The following is a 17,973-nucleotide window of genomic DNA, read 5'->3' as shown; positions in this document are numbered from 1 at the left end:
CTAAGCAGGCATGGAGCAATTATGCACTGTGGGTATTGTAAACTACCTGGGCATAACAGAAGTGGATGCTCACTACTGAAATGTGCTATATTAAGAGAAACTGAAAGGGAGGTACATGAGCAAGAAAATGAAGAAGAGGTGCATGAGCAACAAAATGAAGAAGAGGTGGAAGAGGAGCATGCTGGCACTGAGCAACCTACAGCACAAACTAAAAGGGGCAGGAAAAGAAAGCCTACTGATAAGATGTTGCAACAGATAGAAGAAATGATGGAGAAGGCAAAGAAAAAGAAGTCCAAAAAGATTGTTGATGAGTGTGGAGATGTGGACTTCCCAGTGATCCTAACAGTAAGTATCAACACATCAATTTTGCAAATGTTGCAAATAATTATAATGGATGCTGACAACATTGTTTGTTTTTTTGTTTACTAGCACATGAAACAAAAACCTATGAGGCCACAAATGGACCCAACACAGATCAAAGAAAGCATGGTGCACATATTGTCACATGAGGTAAAAGAATTAGAACTAAATTTAAAATTATCTTTGAGAATAGGTCACTAATTGTTCCTATTAACTCCTCTCATAGGGACCTGCAAAAGGTGTTCCTATTAACAGGGCTCACAGAATACCAGAAGAAAGTGCATTTGTAGTAGAGAGCAGAACCAACTTATCAGGGCCCACTGGTGGTGCACATCCAGCAACAACTACAACAACCACATGAGTAAGAGTAGCCTCAACATGTGGCAGTGGCAGAGGCAGAGGTAGAAGAGGAGGTGGAGGAACAAGAGGAAGCAGATCAAGGAGAAGTGCAGCTACTACAAGGTTGTTGCAAAGAGCAAAGAAACCAACCAAGACAAGGGGTTTGCAGTGGCTACTATTTGGTGAAGGAACAAGCTCACAAACTGTGGAAGATGAAGTCCAGACCACACAAGGAGCTCCAGGAATTGAAGAGTGAAATTGAAATGTCCAACTGTTGTTTTTATTTTATTGTGTACTAAGTTATTATGACTTTTGGTACTGGAACTATTATGACTAAGTTCAGTACTGGAACTGTTATGACTTATGCTGAAGGAAGGAAGTACTATGTTGCAGCAGATCATTTGTTTGTTGTTTACTGAAACAAGTCCAACTGACATCTCCAGTACATCATGAACAAATAGAATTCCAGGGCCAGTACATCATAACAAGATAGCTATTACAGTGCTATTACAGTACATCATAACAAGATAGCTATTACAGTACATCATAACAAGATAGCTATTACAGTGCTCTTAAGCTTTGCCATTTGTTCCAGGGCCAGTGCCATCTATCTTGCCTCGCCAGGTTGCAAATTTGTGCTTGCGTGTTAGATCAACACCTTCGTCAGGGAGGAATTCATCAGCCAAACCTTCTGTTAGCAATGGCCCACGGTCAATGACCTCCTTCACATGCATGATCACAGTATAATCGATGCATCGACGATCAGTTGGAGAGAGCGGACGCGGCGGTGAATGAGCATTCTCGTCATCAGAGTCTGGCTTCCAGGGTTGCAGAGAAGGTGCAGGCACAGACACAGTAAGCAACTTCGGCACTGCGCTAGGATTGCGTAGCCACGCCGTGCAATGCAGCAACCACTTGTCTGTAGAAGGGAGCATGTCGATGAACTCGCCGTCGACACCTGCGAGCACCAGGTTTATAGTGTCTTCATCCCACGCCTCTTCCGGTAGCCCCTCAAAACTAAGCGTCGTCTTGAACGACAGCTGCGACGGCTTGCCACGCGACCAGCTTGACCACCTCTGAAAACCAATCCTGCTTCCGCCGCAGCGCAGATGTTCCGATGCGTACACCACACGAGTGCAATCCTCCACTGAATGGAACCGCAAAAAGAAGTGGAATGGTGGGCCGGTTACCTCCACTGTCATCTGCGACGGCAGGATGCCAGACTCGAACTCTACCACCGCGGCGAGTGCCTCCGGCGTCACCTTCGTCCGTGGCTGTCCGATGATGACGGCATACAATGCATGCCCCAGGAACGCCCGCTCGAGCGCCGCCATGCCAGAAGCGCGAGCGATGAGAACGCGGCCGCGTTCGGGCCGCATCTCCGGCTCACCGCGCTGCCACACCTCTTGTGGGAAGATCCGCGAGTCCGGGATGCGAGACGCGGACGAAATCCCTCCAGTTGTTGCGCCGCCTGCACCTCCAACAAAGGCCACATCACTGCCACCCACGCCGCCCCCCATTTTGCCTGGTTATTTCTGACGCGAGTTCGGATCTGGAAGGAGGAGCAAACACAGCAACGAAAACAGAGGAAGGGGAAAAACGATTTATCATATGTCAAATGTGCAATACGCCCCTCATCGTTAATCACCAGGGTCTTCTGTGCAAAAATAACATCACACGTGAGCCTCGCGTGACCGCGAACGAAGAAAACCGGGCAGCGGACCGGTCCAACTGGCGGTTGTGACCTAGATAAGCCCGCATCGCAAGTTCTGTGACGGGTTTTTTCGGTTTGCAAGTAGCGGGACTTAAGTGCACCCGCAACACAAGTTCTATGACCGTCAGCGCCTTTTACTCTTTTCTTTCTGTGCTGTGTTTCCCAAGGATTATGAAATTGATGTGGACAAGCTGATCCAACTATGGATCGCACATGGTTTTATCCAGGAACAAAAAGAAGTCCGTCCTGAGACAATTGGCCAATGGATTTTCAATGAGCTGGCCTCAAGGTCATTCTTTGTGGAAGTGAAGCAAGTCCGAGTCTCATTCAACGAGCGTAGTAGGAGGGATAATTATTCCAAGCATACATGTAAAATCCACGATCTGATGCATGATGTTGCACTATCTACAATGGAAAAAGAATGTGCTCTCGCACCTGAGAAGCCAGGTCAGACTGATTGGCTTCCAGATACAGCTCGCCACTTACTTTTGTCTTGTGAAGAACCAGAAATTAATTTGAATGATTCTCTGGCGAAAATATCTCCAGCAATGCAGACACTTCTGTGCGATAGGAAAATGAAACATCCACTGCAGCATTTATCAAAATACAGCTCTTTGAAGGCATTACAGCTCTATACATGGAGCAGGGTATTCCCCTTGAAATCAAGGCATCTGCCGCACTTAAGGAACCTTGATATCTCAAACAGTGGTATTGAAGCACTTCCGGAAGATATTAGCATTTTATATAACCTGCAAACATTGAATGTCTCTGGCTGCTATCAACTTTGTCGGCTTCCAAGGCAGTTGAAGTATATGACTGCCCTCCGTCATCTCTACACTCATAATTGTCCAGGGATGAGGAACATGCCTGGTGATCTAGGAAAACTCATGTCACTACAGACACTTACATGTTTTGTAGCAGGTCCTGCTGGCTCTGAGTGCAGTGGTGTTGGAGAGTTGCAACAGTTAAACCTTGGTGGTGAGCTGCAGATACATCAACTAGAGAATGTGACAGAAGAAGATGCAAAAGCAGCAAATCTCAAAAACAAGAAGGAACTTCGAGAATTGTCATTAAGATGGACCGTTGGTGGTAGGGATGATGCAAGAGTGCTCGAGGGTCTCGAACCTCATGATGGGCTGCAGGCTACAAGGATAGAATCCTACGGAGGCACCACCTTTCCAACATGGATGGCTATCTTGCTAAACATGGTTGAGATCCATCTTTCCGATTGTAAAAAACTTCAATGGTTATTCAGTTGTGGCACATCCTTCACTTTTCCAAATCTGAAGGAGTTTACACTACAAGGTCTGGATTGTTTGGAAGGATTGTGGGAAACAACAAATGAGGAGAAAGACATACTGTTTCCTCAGCTTGAGAAGTTGTGTGTTACAGATTGTCCAAAGCTGGCAATGAATGCTAAATGGCCAAAGCTGACCGTGTTAGACTTTGAGGGAGGCGAGGAAGAACTATTCCTGTGGTTAGCTAGATATTTGACTTCGTTGACCAATCTGAAGCTGCAGAACCGTAAAAACACGGAAACAACCTCGGTAGCGGTGGGTGATCATAGTTATAGTACACAAGTGGTGAACGCCAGGGAAAAATGGAATCATCATGATTTCCCTCTGGCAGAGATGAGCTTAAATGGCTTAAAGTCAGGTGTAACCGAGCTATGTGCATGTTTTGTACAGCTTCAGCACTTGTACATTCGTGATTGTGCTGCACTTGTCCACTGGCCAGAGAAAGAGTTCCAAAGCTTGGTGTCATTGAGGACTCTACAGATTAGATACTGCAAACAACTGGTTGGATGCGGAGATGCTCCTGCAGCTGAGCCATCAACAGTATCAGAACCCTCGAGTCAGCCCCTGCCACATCTCAAGTCTCTCGAGATATGGGGTTGTGAAAGCATGGTAGAGATCTTCAAACTCCCTGCATCCCTGAGGAATATGAGAATTGAGGATTGCAGTAAGCTCAAATCCATATTCAGCAGGAGTCTGCAGAGTGGAGAGTCAGCATCATCGATTCTTGAAGGGTCACCTGTACATTCAGAGGTGACATCACCATCAGCCGTAGCCAGGGTGAAACATTTTCGCTTTCCATGTTTAGAAGAGATATTGATATCACGGTGTGACGGCTTAACAGGGGTCCTCGGTCTCCCCCCATCCCTCAAGGAAATTACCGTTTTTAAGTGCTGCGAGTTGAGATCAGTGGAATCTCACTCTGGAGAGTTCCCATCGTTGGAGAGCCTTTCTATTGTAAATTGCAAAAGCCTGTCATCCCTACCTGATGGGCCGCAATCATACGCATCTCTCCGGTCTCTTAGGATTCGAAACTGTCCTGGTATAAAGATGCTCCCTACAGGCCTGCAACAATGTCTAAGCAGCCTCGGGTACAAAAGTCTAGATGCAAGCTATCAAGGTATGTGCGCACTCGTCAGTTTCTTTGTCTATTGGTTTGTCACGTTTCAGCAACAAATTGAGACATCCTTCCAGATATAATACGTACTACTTGAGCTGGATCAATTTCTTTAGTCAGGTAGATAAGTCGTAATTAAACAAGGAGACTCTGTTTTTTTTGTGGGGGCTGCATTACATACACATGTGCACTTACTAGAGAATATATTCAATCAACTACTCCCTCCGTTCCAAAATATAAGACCTTTTAGAGATTTCACTAGGAGACTACATACGAAGTAAAATGAATGAATGTATACTCTAAAATATGTCTATATACATCCGTATGTAGTTTATAGTGCAATCTCTAAAAGATCTTATATTTAGGAACGGAGGGAGTAGTTAGATAATGGTAACAGCACACAGCAAAGATAACGGTAACAACACGACGACAACCAACATTGGAGTTTACATCTATTCTTTTTCGTACCTTCACTGCATTAGTGTAATCTCTGATGCTGCATTAGTTCTTACGAATTTCCTGTGACGCCACTTGTGAACAGAGCCTAGTCTAATGAAGCCCAAGACATGGAGAAATGCCTGCCATAAAGATTAGCAAGCTGTCAAGGCTCTCGTGACATCCAATTCTTGCAGGTTATCTACCGAATTACCGCACTGATCCGCACATGGTCGTCACTAACTCCGGTGGCAGCCAGGGAGCTTATGGTTACTGGGTGTGCCTGTTGGGAGATGGTAGCACAGGGTATCTTCAACCGGTTTGGATGGCGGCATATTAATAGGATAGGTGTTTAGTCATCTTGATCTTTTAGCCACTCCAGGCTGCGGCGCGATGTTCGCCTTGTATCTTTTTGTTTTTTCATATACTCTATACTTTCTGAATACTTATTTTGATTAATATATGGCTGTATGCATCTCTCGATGCAGAGGCCGGGGCAAGGCCTCCTTTTCGAAAAAAAACACCATCACTACAACCAACCTAGTCTATTGCCGTGCTTTTGTTTGTGAGCCAAGAATTCTGTGATACTTAATTTAAGTACTATGTCACTGTATTTTCCTGTTCCACGGAATGCGCCAAGTTATGTTATGTGCGTCCTCTATCTTGGACAGAGTTGCAGGCGTGGATCTATCGCCGGTAACTTTGGCATGCCACTGTATTTGGGAGCTGTTCGGCAACACACCAGCTTCACAAAAATTAAGGATCTGCGGTGCATCTATTCCCGAGCTCCATGATTTTTCACTTCAACTCGGCCAGCTCCAAGAGTTGAGTCGCGGAGCGGTTGGAAGCCGAACACGCCCTTCTTGTTCGTCATGAATGACTCTGTGTATGCAGAGGCCGGGGCGAGGCCTTCTTTTTAAAAAAATGAATGACTCTGTGTGATGTGTGTCTGATTTGAAACAACCCTGTCCGGCTCAGATGTCTGTAGCTGTGACCTTCCGTCAGTAGCAAGCATGTACGTACAGAAGCTGCTGAAACACGTACTCATGGTCATGGTTGTGTGGTATACATGTATTATTCCGAGACAGACAGTATATATATATGTATGTATGTGCGGCTGCATCTTGGACAGAGTTGCAGGCGTGCATGGAATGGTAGCACTGGCTCTAGCTCCCCAGTTACCGGCGATCCTTGAGTGGGCCTGTACGTACCACAAACCTTTGTCAATGTCGTTAGCATCAGGAAAGGATGTGGCTAAGCTAGATGCTCCAGTCTTGTTCAAGAATTGAAGGGGCATATCGCTTCGAGAAGAGAGTTTAAGCTTCCGAACATTCATAGATCCCCAAGTAGGGTGAAGTGAGACATTCATCAGCAAAATTTGCTACATTCATAGAGAGTTTAAGAAGGTAGAGTTTCATCATTTCCCTCACAAGGCAATTTGCACAGGGAGCGTCCCTCAAGTGGCTTGGTCCATGCATCTGCAGCGTGCGGGTTGGTGTTCAACGTTTTTTCTTTCCTTTTCCTGTTTTCAAAAGTACACCATCAATCTTTTAAATGTACGAGCACTTTTTCAAAAATAAACAAATATTTATTAAAGATTTGGAAACAAAATTTAAATGAAAATGATAAAACACATTTCAACAAAATAAAACGTTTTCAAATAAATGATGCTAATTTTCAACAAATGATACTTAATTTTCATTATCCCATGAGCCTTTTTTACACAAACAATGAACAGTGTTTGTTATACATGTTAAATACGCGGCGAATATTGTTTGATGCACTATGAACCTTTTATTTAATATCTACCAAACTTTTCTAAACATTTGATGAACATTTCTTCATACGCGATGAATATTACAATTAAAATTGTCCACTGTTTAAAAATATGTTCCGTGATATTTTAGAAGAATGACCTTTTTTATATCTCTTTCCGTGTGGTTTCACTAGTCACTGTATCACCAACTGCGTGTGTGAGCTGCTACTCCATTTTTGTTGTGAGAGCAAATGACGTTCCTTTTTTTGTTTGTATGTAGTGACTCTTCTAGCACAGTTTAGTCAGGAGTAAATTTTCATGTTTTATTTAGGAAACAGAGCAAGTGCTACCAAACTGGAGTGTCCAACTCTGCCTTCAGGTCAGAATTTCCAGCATTATTTACTGTTTACTCAGCTTCATGAGTTGCATGTCAGAGGATCGGATGTGACGAGTGAGGCACTGATGGAGATGACGACCGGATGTTCCTGTGGGTTTCATCCACCAATCTGAAACTGCAGAACCATCATGACAGGGTGACGGCAACGGCAAAGGTGGCTCATCGATCATAGTTTGGCACAGGTTATGGACATCAACGACAACAGCTGGGTCTCCAACATCAAAGCTTTTGCCTCTCTGCCTCCAGATATGTCAGTTTCCTTCTATGTTAGTGTGTCATGTAACGTTTCGGCCAAAAATTCAGTCATCCGTTCAGAGATTAGCCAGGTTTTTGTATGCAACGGCATCTTTAGATCTATCCTACTTGATGGAATGACATCTTCATGAAATATGCATACTATCCAAATTATATTTATATTAAAATTTGATGTATGCTTCGAATATTTTGGGGTTTTTGTACCCGAACCAAAATTTTGGATAATTTGGGTTCGGATATCTTTTTGGCAGAAAAAAAAATTCGGTTTTCATTTTGAAGTACCCAACTTACCCATAAATCAAACTACCCGAACTGAAATAGCCGGACGCCCAGGGTGACTTAGGAGGCAATTAGCACAGGGCGCGTCTAGCTCACCCATAAAGCGGGTCGCCCGTTGAACACCCCACGTGGGCCGGCTCGAACTACTGTAGTTCCTTTTTTATGACATTGCCTTTTTTTTTCTCCGGTCGCTTCGTAGGTGCATCTGTAGCGTGCGGGTTGGTGTTCAATGTCTTTTCTTTCCTTTTCCTGTTTTTTTTTTTTGAGAATTCTTTCCTTTTCCTGTTTGGAAAGTAAAAGTACACCATGATTTTTTTAAATGTAGAGCTAGCCTTACCAAATCCGTGTGAAAGATTACAGACTAAAAACCAATCCCCACTAAAAGTGTATCCTAAAACGGCATTTGCGATTAGCATTGATATCGCCTTGTAACAGGCCCCATTTTGTGGATCGGTGCTGCTCTTCTACTAGCCCATTTTACGATTAGCATTGATATTCTCTCGCACAACCGAACTACTTGTAGCACCCTGCAGTTCTTTCCCCGGAAAAGCCTCCGTTCGCCGCCGGCTGCTGCCCGCCGGCGATTGTGATTCTTGCTGCTGCCACTACAGGAAAATCACGTTTTACCGTGTGGCAAGCTATAAATCGTGTTTTTTTTTTCGGGTACTCGGCTTATTTAAATATAAGCCGTGTACACAAGCAAAAACACCAGGTAAAAACAATGCACTCGGCTTATGCTATCATATAAGCCGAGTGTCCAAAAAAAGCTCTCGGCTTATAGTTTTCACACGGTATATATGAAGAAAGTATTCGGTTTATAGCGTGTCACCCGGTAAAGGTACCCGCCACGTGTCTACAACAACGGTGTTTGACGGCGCCGTCACGGCTTGAGCTATAAGCCGTGTGCTTGACAAGTACACACGGCTTAGACACACTATAAGCCGTGTGCTTGACAAGAACACACGGCTTACACATAGTATACGCCGTGTGCTTGGTAAGTAGACACGGCTTACACACTATATGCCGTGTGTTCTGCAAAAGCACTCGGTTTATATTTTATAGATTTTCAAATTCAAAAAAGTTCTAAAGTGGTTTCCCTTGCATTTATCTTTAATCCCTGAATGTTACTTATTTATTCATTTTACCACAGGAATGTCTCTCATGTCGGCTATAGACCGTGTAGGGGGGGGGGGGGTAGAAAGATCACCAAAACCCTAGAAATGCAATAAATGTCTCAAATAGTTGTGGGCCCACCCGGAACGTGCCCACCCGGTTTGATGAGGCATGTCACCCAAGTGATTTCGTACCCCCGATGGCTGGGGCTGCCCCTCCCACGCCTGCACAAGGCATACCCATGTCACAAATACATCACATAGGATTTTCCATGCTTCTTCTGGGCATGATTTCATGTGTCGCCTTGCAGATCTGCAATTTCCGACACTGAAACCCTAGAATTGCAAGAAATGTCTCAAATATTGTAGGCGGGTCAGAAAAATGCGGGGGCCTGACACGTGTCATTTGATGGCCTTCTCTGAGAGCACGAGGAGTTTTGATGCCAACGGAGCAACATGTCCGACACTTCCTTCACAAACGTGACGCGTTCCCTCTCGATACCAAGAGACTACCTCGAAGATGGTGCAGTTTACAAACGGCCTCGGGTAAGCCCCACCCAGACCGCGTCCAAACTTTTACGACACCCTACAAGGGGCATGTGATGACGTCGTGCCTGATCCTAAGGATTTCTGGCATCCTACCCTTTTCCGAGGCTTCAAACGGTTTGATGAGGCATGTCACCCAAGTGATTTCGTACCCCCGATGGCTGGGGCTGCCCCTCCCACGCTTGCACAAGGCATGCCCATGTCACAAATACATCACATAGGATTTTCCATGCTTCTTCTGGGCATGATTTCATGTGTCGCCTTGCAGATCTGCAATTTCCGGCACTGAAACCCTAGAATTGCAATAAATGTCTCAAATATTGTAGTCGGGTCAGAAAAATGCACGGGCCTGACACGTGTCATTCGATGGCCTCCTCTGAGAGCACGAGGAGTTTCGATGCCAACGGAGCAACATGACCAACACTTCCTTCACAAACGTGACACGTTCCCTCTCGATACCAAGAGACTACCTCGAAGATGGTGCAGTTTACAAGCGGCCTCGGGTAAGCCCCACCCAGACCGCGTCCAAACTTTTACGACACCGTACAAGGGGCATGTGATGATGTCTGGCATCGTACCATTTTCCGAGGCTTCAAACGGTTTGATGAGGCATGTCACCCAAGTGATTTCGTACCCCCGATGACTGGGGCTGCACGTCCCACGAGTGCACAAGGCATACCCATGTCACAAATACATCACATAGGATTTTCCATGCTTCTTCTGGGCATGATTTCATGTGTCGCCTTGCAGATCTGCAATTTACGACACTGAAACCCTAGAATTGCAATAATGTCTCAAATATTGTAGGCGGGTCAGAAAAATGCGGGGGCCTGACACGTGTTATTTGATGGCCTCCTCTGAGAGCACGAGGAGTTTCGATGCCAACGGAGCAACATGACCGACACTTCCTTCACAAACGTGACACGTTCCCTCTCGATACCAAGAGACTACCTCGAAGATGGTGCAGTTTACAAACGGCCTCGGGTAAGGCCCACCCAGACCGCGTCCAAACTTTTACGACACCCTACAAGGGGCATGTGATGACGTCGTGCCTGATCCTGAGGACTGGGGCTGCCCCTCCCACGACTGCACAAGGCATACCCATGTCACAAATACATCACATAGGACATCATATGGTTCAGAGCCATAAAGAAACCGATTTTATTCCTGCCAAAGTTTCAAGATTAGATTTAGTGCAACCAACATTTTTATTTTCTCGAAGTATGTAAAAGAAATAAAATTTGGCACTATACGTAATGCCTTAATAGTAATCTAAAAACCTTACAGTATTGCTCTAGGTATTTCTTGGTCATGTCAATAAAAAAACTATGATGTGAATTTGAAGTAATTAAATACCATACCAGATGAATGTCATGGAAGTTAAAAACACGAATATTCAAAATAGAAGTTAAACACGAATTTGCACACACATGAACATATTTTCATGTGTAAGCTGTGTGTACTTGTCATAGGGCACTCGGCTTACATTTTTGCTCCCGGCTTACTCCATATACAGAAAACGCGGGAGTTAGCCAAATATCACGCGCGCTTTCTCCAAAATAGACCGCGCTTTCTGGTTTTTTTTCCAAATCCTGCGCTCACTCACCTCTCCCCTCCACCTCGCGCAGCAGATCCCACCACTGCTGCCCCTGCACCGAGCTCCCCACCCCAACTACCTCCACCGCACCGGCCCCCTCCACCGCCCCTGCGCCAGCCCCCTCCACCGGCCCTCCGCCGCCCCTGCGCCGGCCCTCCACCGCCCCTCCACCGGCCCCCTCCACTGCCCCCTCCACCGGCCGCCTCCACGGGCCCCTCCACCGGCCCCTCCACCAGCCCCCTCCACCGGCCCCTGCACTGGTAAGTCTCTCTCTCTCCCTATATCTCTCTCTCTTATCTCTCTGACTGGGTGTTTCTGTTTTTGCAGATAGACTAGGCTCCTCCAGCAGCAAGGTGCTCACAGACTAGGCTCCTCCAGCAGCAAGGTGCTAGAAGATTTTCCTCCAGCAGCAAGGTGCTCCTCCTAGCATTATTTGAGGTGGAAGGTTCATTTTCGGTGGTGCATGTATCTATGTAGCTAAGGTGGATATGCAGATATGCTATGAAGTGGTGTCAAGTTTTAGGTGATTTAAAATCAGAGATTCATTTGTTTGTTGGTGGTGCAACAGAAAACAACCTGAAATGTTTGAAAGGTTGTAGATTCTTACATTATAGTTTGAGAAAGGTGTTTGAAAGGTGGTGCAACAGAAAACAACAGAAAATCTGATTTGTTTGAGAATTACATCAAAGAAAGCCATTTGGAATTTGGTCTTGCTAATAATTTCTTGGGTTAGTTTAATTTTGAAGTAATAGTAACTATGGATGATATAACACGAGGAACATGGATAATTATCAAACATGTCGGGTGGCAAATAAACGAAGAACGACTTATTAAGGAACTGTAGAATATGTTGTGTTTTGGTTTGTGCATGTGAATTATGTTTGATTCTAGTTTTCACTTTATTGTAGGACACACATCAATTTGACATTGGAAGGGTCGTGGCAAGGCTTTTTGCTGGAGGGACAACCATTGCCGAGCACACTTCGAGGGTAAGAATAATTTGCCTCAAAGGATTTATATATATGTAAATCATGTAGCTAGCTAGTCGCGTTACCTATGTGTCTCCCGTTCGAAAAAGTTACATTATTTATAAATATGCAACTCTTTGCATATTTATAACCGTAACTCTTTCGAATTGTCCAGCGTTTTCCACGGACAGCCCGAGGATGTGTAGGCTGGCTTCGCTTTCATGCACTACTCCATCCGACACAGAATTTTGGCAGCGTCTCCCCGTTGTTCTCCGGATACACATTCTCTCTGCTTATGTCGAGACGTGTATTTCGAGAACAGCGGGGAGGTGCTGCCAAAATTCTGTGTCGGATCGGAGTAGGGCATGAAAGCGAAGCCAACCTACACATCCTCGGGTGGGATTAGGACCCATCCTTACCTATTAGGTAGTTTTGAGTTCATGCCGTAAAAATTGAATAGTTGTAATTAATTGAACTAATACTGGTTGAAACTACTTGGTCAATGAAAAACACATCAGATGGAGGATCGTGAGTGGATGTATAGTGGACGACTGAGTGGAGGGGATGTGCTTCCAGAATGGATTACAAAGACAAATCAGTTCTTGGAAGTAGCATTTGCCAGACACACAAGACATGGTGGAGTTTGGTGCCCTTGCACCAGTTGTGGGAACAACAAGGAAAAAACAAAGGATGAAATGGGTTGGCACCTTCTTAAGAATGGGTTTATGCCAAACTACCATCGGTGGGTCGCGCATGGTGAGTTTGAGCCCCAGCGTGCGAGAGAGTCGGTGGTACGACAACGCACAGACTCACCCGAATATGTTACTCATGTTGAATTCATGCTAGATGACCTAGAAAATGCTGCAGCGCCCAAAAATCCTGTCGTAGGTGAAGAGGGGCTGGGGGAGGAGGATGAGGAGCAAATGACGAGTAAGTTCTATGAAACTTTGAATGGGGCACAGAGACCCTTACACGGGCATACAGAGGTCACTCAACTGGATGGCATGGCACGCCTGCTTGCTGTGAAGGCCCAGTTTGGCTGGACTAGATCTTGCTTTGATACACTTCTGACCGTTGTTCACACTCTTTTGCCAAAAGACAACATTTTGCCAAAGAACATGTATGAGTCAAACAAAATCTTCAGTGAACTTAAGCTGCCATATGAGCGGATACATGTTTGTCCAAACAAATGTATCTTATTTAGGAAAGAACACGCGGATGATAATTACTGCCCAAAGTGCCAATCCTCTAGGTATATTGAGGTTGACGGTGATGATGGTCACAAGAGGCAGCTCAAGATCCCACACAAGGTCCTTCGGTATCTTGATCCCATACGAAGGATCCAACGTCTCTTTATGTCCGCGGAGTCTGCCCAAAACATGAAGTGGGCGGCAGAAGGGACTAGATACCGGCCTGGTGTCGTGATACATCCGTCTGATGCTGAAGCATGGAAGGATTTTGTTAAGCGATACCCAAACAAAGTTGGTAAACAGGACAGTGTAGCTATTGCGATAACACTTGATGGGTTCAATCCATTTGGTATGACTAATGCCACATACAGCCGTTGGCCTGTGTTTGTTATTCCGATGAATCTCCCCCCTGGCTTCTGCATGAAACGACAATACATGTTTGTGTCACTGGTAATTCCAGGTCCTGAATATCCAGGCAAGAAGATGAGTTTGTACTTGGAGCCGCTTGTGGATGACTTGATGGTCGCTTGGGATAAAGGGATACGGACATACAATGCCCTAACAAAGAAACACTTTGATATGTATGTTTGGTACTTCACATCCTTGCATGACCTACCAGCACGTGCAATCTTCTGCGGTTGGTGCGTACATGGGAAGTGGCCTTGCCCGGTGTGTATGCAGAATGTAATGTTCTATTGGCTGAAGAAAGGTGGGAAGTATACCTGCTTTGACAAGCATCGTCAGTTCCTTCATCCTGATCATCCATTCAGACAAGACAAAAAAAACTTCGAGAAAGGTAAAGTTATGGATGCTCCACCACCACCTGTGATGACCGGTCACATGATCAAGGCTCAGTTAGATGGTCTCCAGCCCAATGCCAATGGGTCAGGTTTTGTGGGATATGGAGAGACAAATAACTGGACTCACATACCATGCCTATGGAGGCTCCCTTGCTTTGCGGATCTCCTCCTCCCACATAACATTGACGTAATGCACACTGAAAAGAATATCGTCGAGGCCCTTTTTGGCACAATCTTTGACACTGAGAAGACGAAGGACAACGTCAAGGCCAGACTTGATCAAGAGAAACTCTGTGATAGGCTAGATTTAAAAATGGTCGAACCCGGACCCAAAAGAAAAGGGTGGTGCAAGCCACCAGCCCCGTTCTGCCCTGGAAGGAAGCATAGGAAGGTAATGATGAAGTGGGTCTTGGATAAATTGCGGTTCCCTGATGGGTACGCAGGAAATATAATGAAGGGAGTGAATATGAATACATTGCGAATAGGGGGTCTCAAGAGCCATGATTATCATGTCTGGCTTGAGCGGGTGATGCCGGTGATGATTCGAGGCTTTGTCTCCGAGGAGATTTGGCGAGTGCTGGCGGAGTTAAGCTATTTCTTCCGTCAACTTTGTGCTAAAGAGTTAGACCCAAAAATTGTTGACAAGCTAGAGAAACATGCACCAGAGTTGGTGTGCAAGCTAGAGAAGATCTTTCCACCAAGCTTCTTTAATCCGATGCAACATATGATCTTGCATCTTCCGTCTGAGGCGCGTTTGGGGGGGGGGGGGGGCTGTGCAGTACCGTTGGATGTATGGACCTGAGAGAGAAAATAAGAATCTTCGTGCCAAATGCACGAATAAATGTCGTATTGAAGCATCTATAGTCGAGGCCTACCTCAATGAGGAGGTGTCAAACAACACAACAAAGTACTATGATGCCAATATTCCCACTGAGCACAATCCAATCCTTCGTTACAATGTCATCACCCCGGACGATCTACCCCGGCTTAGCATCTTCTCAGGGATAGGTGGCAGAGCAAGTGGTAGAAGACCCAGACACATAAAACATCCAGAGTGGATGACTATTATGTCGTACGTGTTGACAAACATGCCTGAAGTACAACCGTACATTGAGTAAGTGCTTCCTATATTTTTCGCAAATAATCACAATTAAGTTTGTGTATGCCTTAACTTCCTTCCAATTGCTACAGAGAATTCACACTTGAATGCTGGAACCTAGAAAGGCCTCCTACCGAAGAGGAGAGGGAACATATCTTTAAAAAAGGCGGTAAAGGAAATGGCGGTTTCATTCCTTGGTTCGCGGAAAAAGTATGCCAATTTGTCCAACTTTCTTCTAGTGTCCACATTTCAAGTTGGTGTCGTTTTCAACTCATACATCAAACTTTTCTTATTGAACTTGTAGGCAAAAAGGGACCCTATGAGAGCCGATTTGAAAGATTTTGCCATAGGCTTCACATGTTCCGCCAAGAAATTGAATGCTTACGATGTGAATGGGTATCGCTTTCATACCCATTGTTACGACATGAGCCGGCCCGGTGTAAAGACAATAAACAGCGGGGTCGAAACACTAGGGTCAGATGGACTTTACTACTATGGTAGAGTCGAGGAAATGATCGAGCTGGATTACGGTTTGGGCGACTGGCAAAACCCTGTTGTATTCAGATGCCATTGGTTCGACCCAACCAGAGTCAGGCGGCACCCAGACATAGGATTGGTCGAAATTCAGCGAGCATACAAGTATGACGGAGATGATGTCTATATTTTGGCTAACCAGGCCAAGCAGGTATTCTATCTACCATATGCATGCCAAACTGTGAAGAACCTGAAGGGCTGGGATGTTGTGATCAATGTACCCACGCATAGTAAACCAGCTGCTCCAACCGATGAAGATTACCAACGCATAAATCCTAACACATATGAGGGTGAGTTCTATCAGGAAGATGGGCTCATAGGAGAATTTTGTATTCACTTGCCCACTGACGACGATGAAATGGAAGTAGACGGTGAGCAAGATGAAGATGATGGCATGGAAGGAGGCGATGAGCCAGATGTTGATGAAATCATTGAAGACCCCATGGACCTGAATTTACTTGAACGAGTCCGTCTAGGTGAAGACGATGAGTCAGACGGTCCACCTCCAGACTACGATTCAAGACGGTGGGACGACATGCGCGACAGCGACGATGAAACTCCCGGGCCAACTGATGATCCAAACGATGAGGACTATGACTTTTGAAACTTGTAACACTCTGTGTACCATGAACTTGTACCAACAAGACGTGTGATAGCGATGATGTACTTTTGGATGTAAACCAACTCTATGTACTATCTACTCCTAAATGTGAACTTTGTCGAGTCTAAATACTTGATGTACTTCTAGATGTAAGACAACTCTATGTTCTATGAACTTGTGCTTCTTGCCAAGAAGTTCTCGCCCTATGATTTTGAACTTTTGCACATGTTTTTTTGTGATAGCATATGAACTTTTAAACGTGAACTTCTGAAGTGCTCTACTTTTGCATATGAACTTTTAAACATGGCCTTCTCAACTCCTTTAGTTTTGCATATGAACTTTTGAACTACTTCTGCATATGAACTGATTTTGTTTTGGATATGATGCTTTCAACATGAACTAATCGCAATATTGTTTCTCGGTGCAGGTGACTGAAAGATGCCATGCAACAAAAAGAAAAAAGTTGCGAGACTTGGCAATGTGATTGAAAGGTTAGGCAAGGCGATGGGGGTAAAAAAGAAGGGCACAGGTGCAACACGTTCCACAAAGGCAGGCAGGGGCAAACCCGCACAACGAGCCACAGTGGATGGTCCCCGGGCTAGACGAGTTGATAGTATGCTTGTACCATGTGTTGCTAGCCCTATCCCCTCCGCCCATTCTGAGGAGGAGTCGGAGGAGGAGGAGAGTGAGGAGCCAGCTGTGGAGGAGGAGAGGGAGGAGGACCTAGTTGAGGAGGAGGAGTTGGAGGAGGGAGAGTATGCGGTGGAGGAATCGGCAAAGGACATGGAATGGCCGGTTCCTAAGGAGACCAAAATATGGTTGCGTGGGGTGTCCACTCTCCCTTCGCGGCCATATCCACATAAAGGGATCATTGTTAAACCTGTCGGTGAGAAGTAAGTGCTTTTGTGGACTCTTAACTATGTCTTTACATTCAAGTTTTTTGCCAATACTAACTCACTTGCCTTTCTATTGTGCAGGGCCTTCGTGGTTATTCCAGAAACCACAATCCCGCCACGCCAGCCAAGCACCATCATTGGTTGTCTTTGCAGGCATCATTACCCTGGCCTGGTTTCCATAGGAGACGGTGAGGAGGAGCCAGCTTGGTCTTGGGAGCATTGGAAACGCGCTCCAGATATGAAAGACAAGTGGGGCAGGGAATACCGCAATGCTGCAGAGCGGGTGGTCAACGATTTTTGGGTAAAATTCTTAGTCAGTTTTCATAGTTATTTCTTTAGCAATATTCAAAATCATTGCATCGATAACTGTTTTATGTGAATTGATGTACTTTCGTAGGACTTCTTTACTTGCGTTGAGGGTATGGAGGATGAAGCTAATGATATTGTGGAGGAGATTGCCAAGAAGGTTGTCCAAGACATGCCTTACCATGCTCGTGTCAATTCGGTGGTGAAGTATTTCGCCTATGAACGCAAGATGCTTCTCCCAAAGGCGCTAGCCCGTAGAGTGCATCTCACCCGTTCCATGTACATGAAGGTAGTTTTCATTTAGCTGTGATTGCGTGGATTAAAACAACTTAGTTTCATTCCTAAGTTGGATATATTTGACATGTTTCAGGCGGTTC

The 17,973-nt window shown here is 45.3% G+C and overlaps 1 protein-coding gene across 1 annotated transcript; it reads left to right on the top strand.

Annotated features, from left to right (window-relative positions):
* The first annotated feature begins 2,530 nt into the window (after nt 1-2,530).
* LOC123442281 (putative disease resistance protein At3g14460) lies at nt 2,531-16,397 on the top strand. Its single transcript, XM_045118305.1, has 7 exons — nt 2,531-2,536; nt 2,581-4,828; nt 5,458-5,537; nt 11,234-11,462; nt 11,530-11,555; nt 12,111-12,191; nt 15,564-16,397. The coding sequence occupies exons 1-7, from the start codon at nt 2,531-2,533 to the stop codon at nt 16,395-16,397; spliced, it is 3,504 nt and encodes a 1,167-aa protein (XP_044974240.1).
* Nucleotides 16,398-17,973: the final 1,576 nt, after the last annotated feature.

Source organism: Hordeum vulgare, chromosome 3H (genome assembly GCF_904849725.1).
Source record: "Hordeum vulgare subsp. vulgare chromosome 3H, MorexV3_pseudomolecules_assembly, whole genome shotgun sequence".
NCBI classification, from domain to species: domain Eukaryota; kingdom Viridiplantae; phylum Streptophyta; class Magnoliopsida; order Poales; family Poaceae; genus Hordeum; species Hordeum vulgare.
Note: the sequence above shows the minus strand (reverse complement) of the source record. Positions and strands in the feature narration are given on the sequence as shown.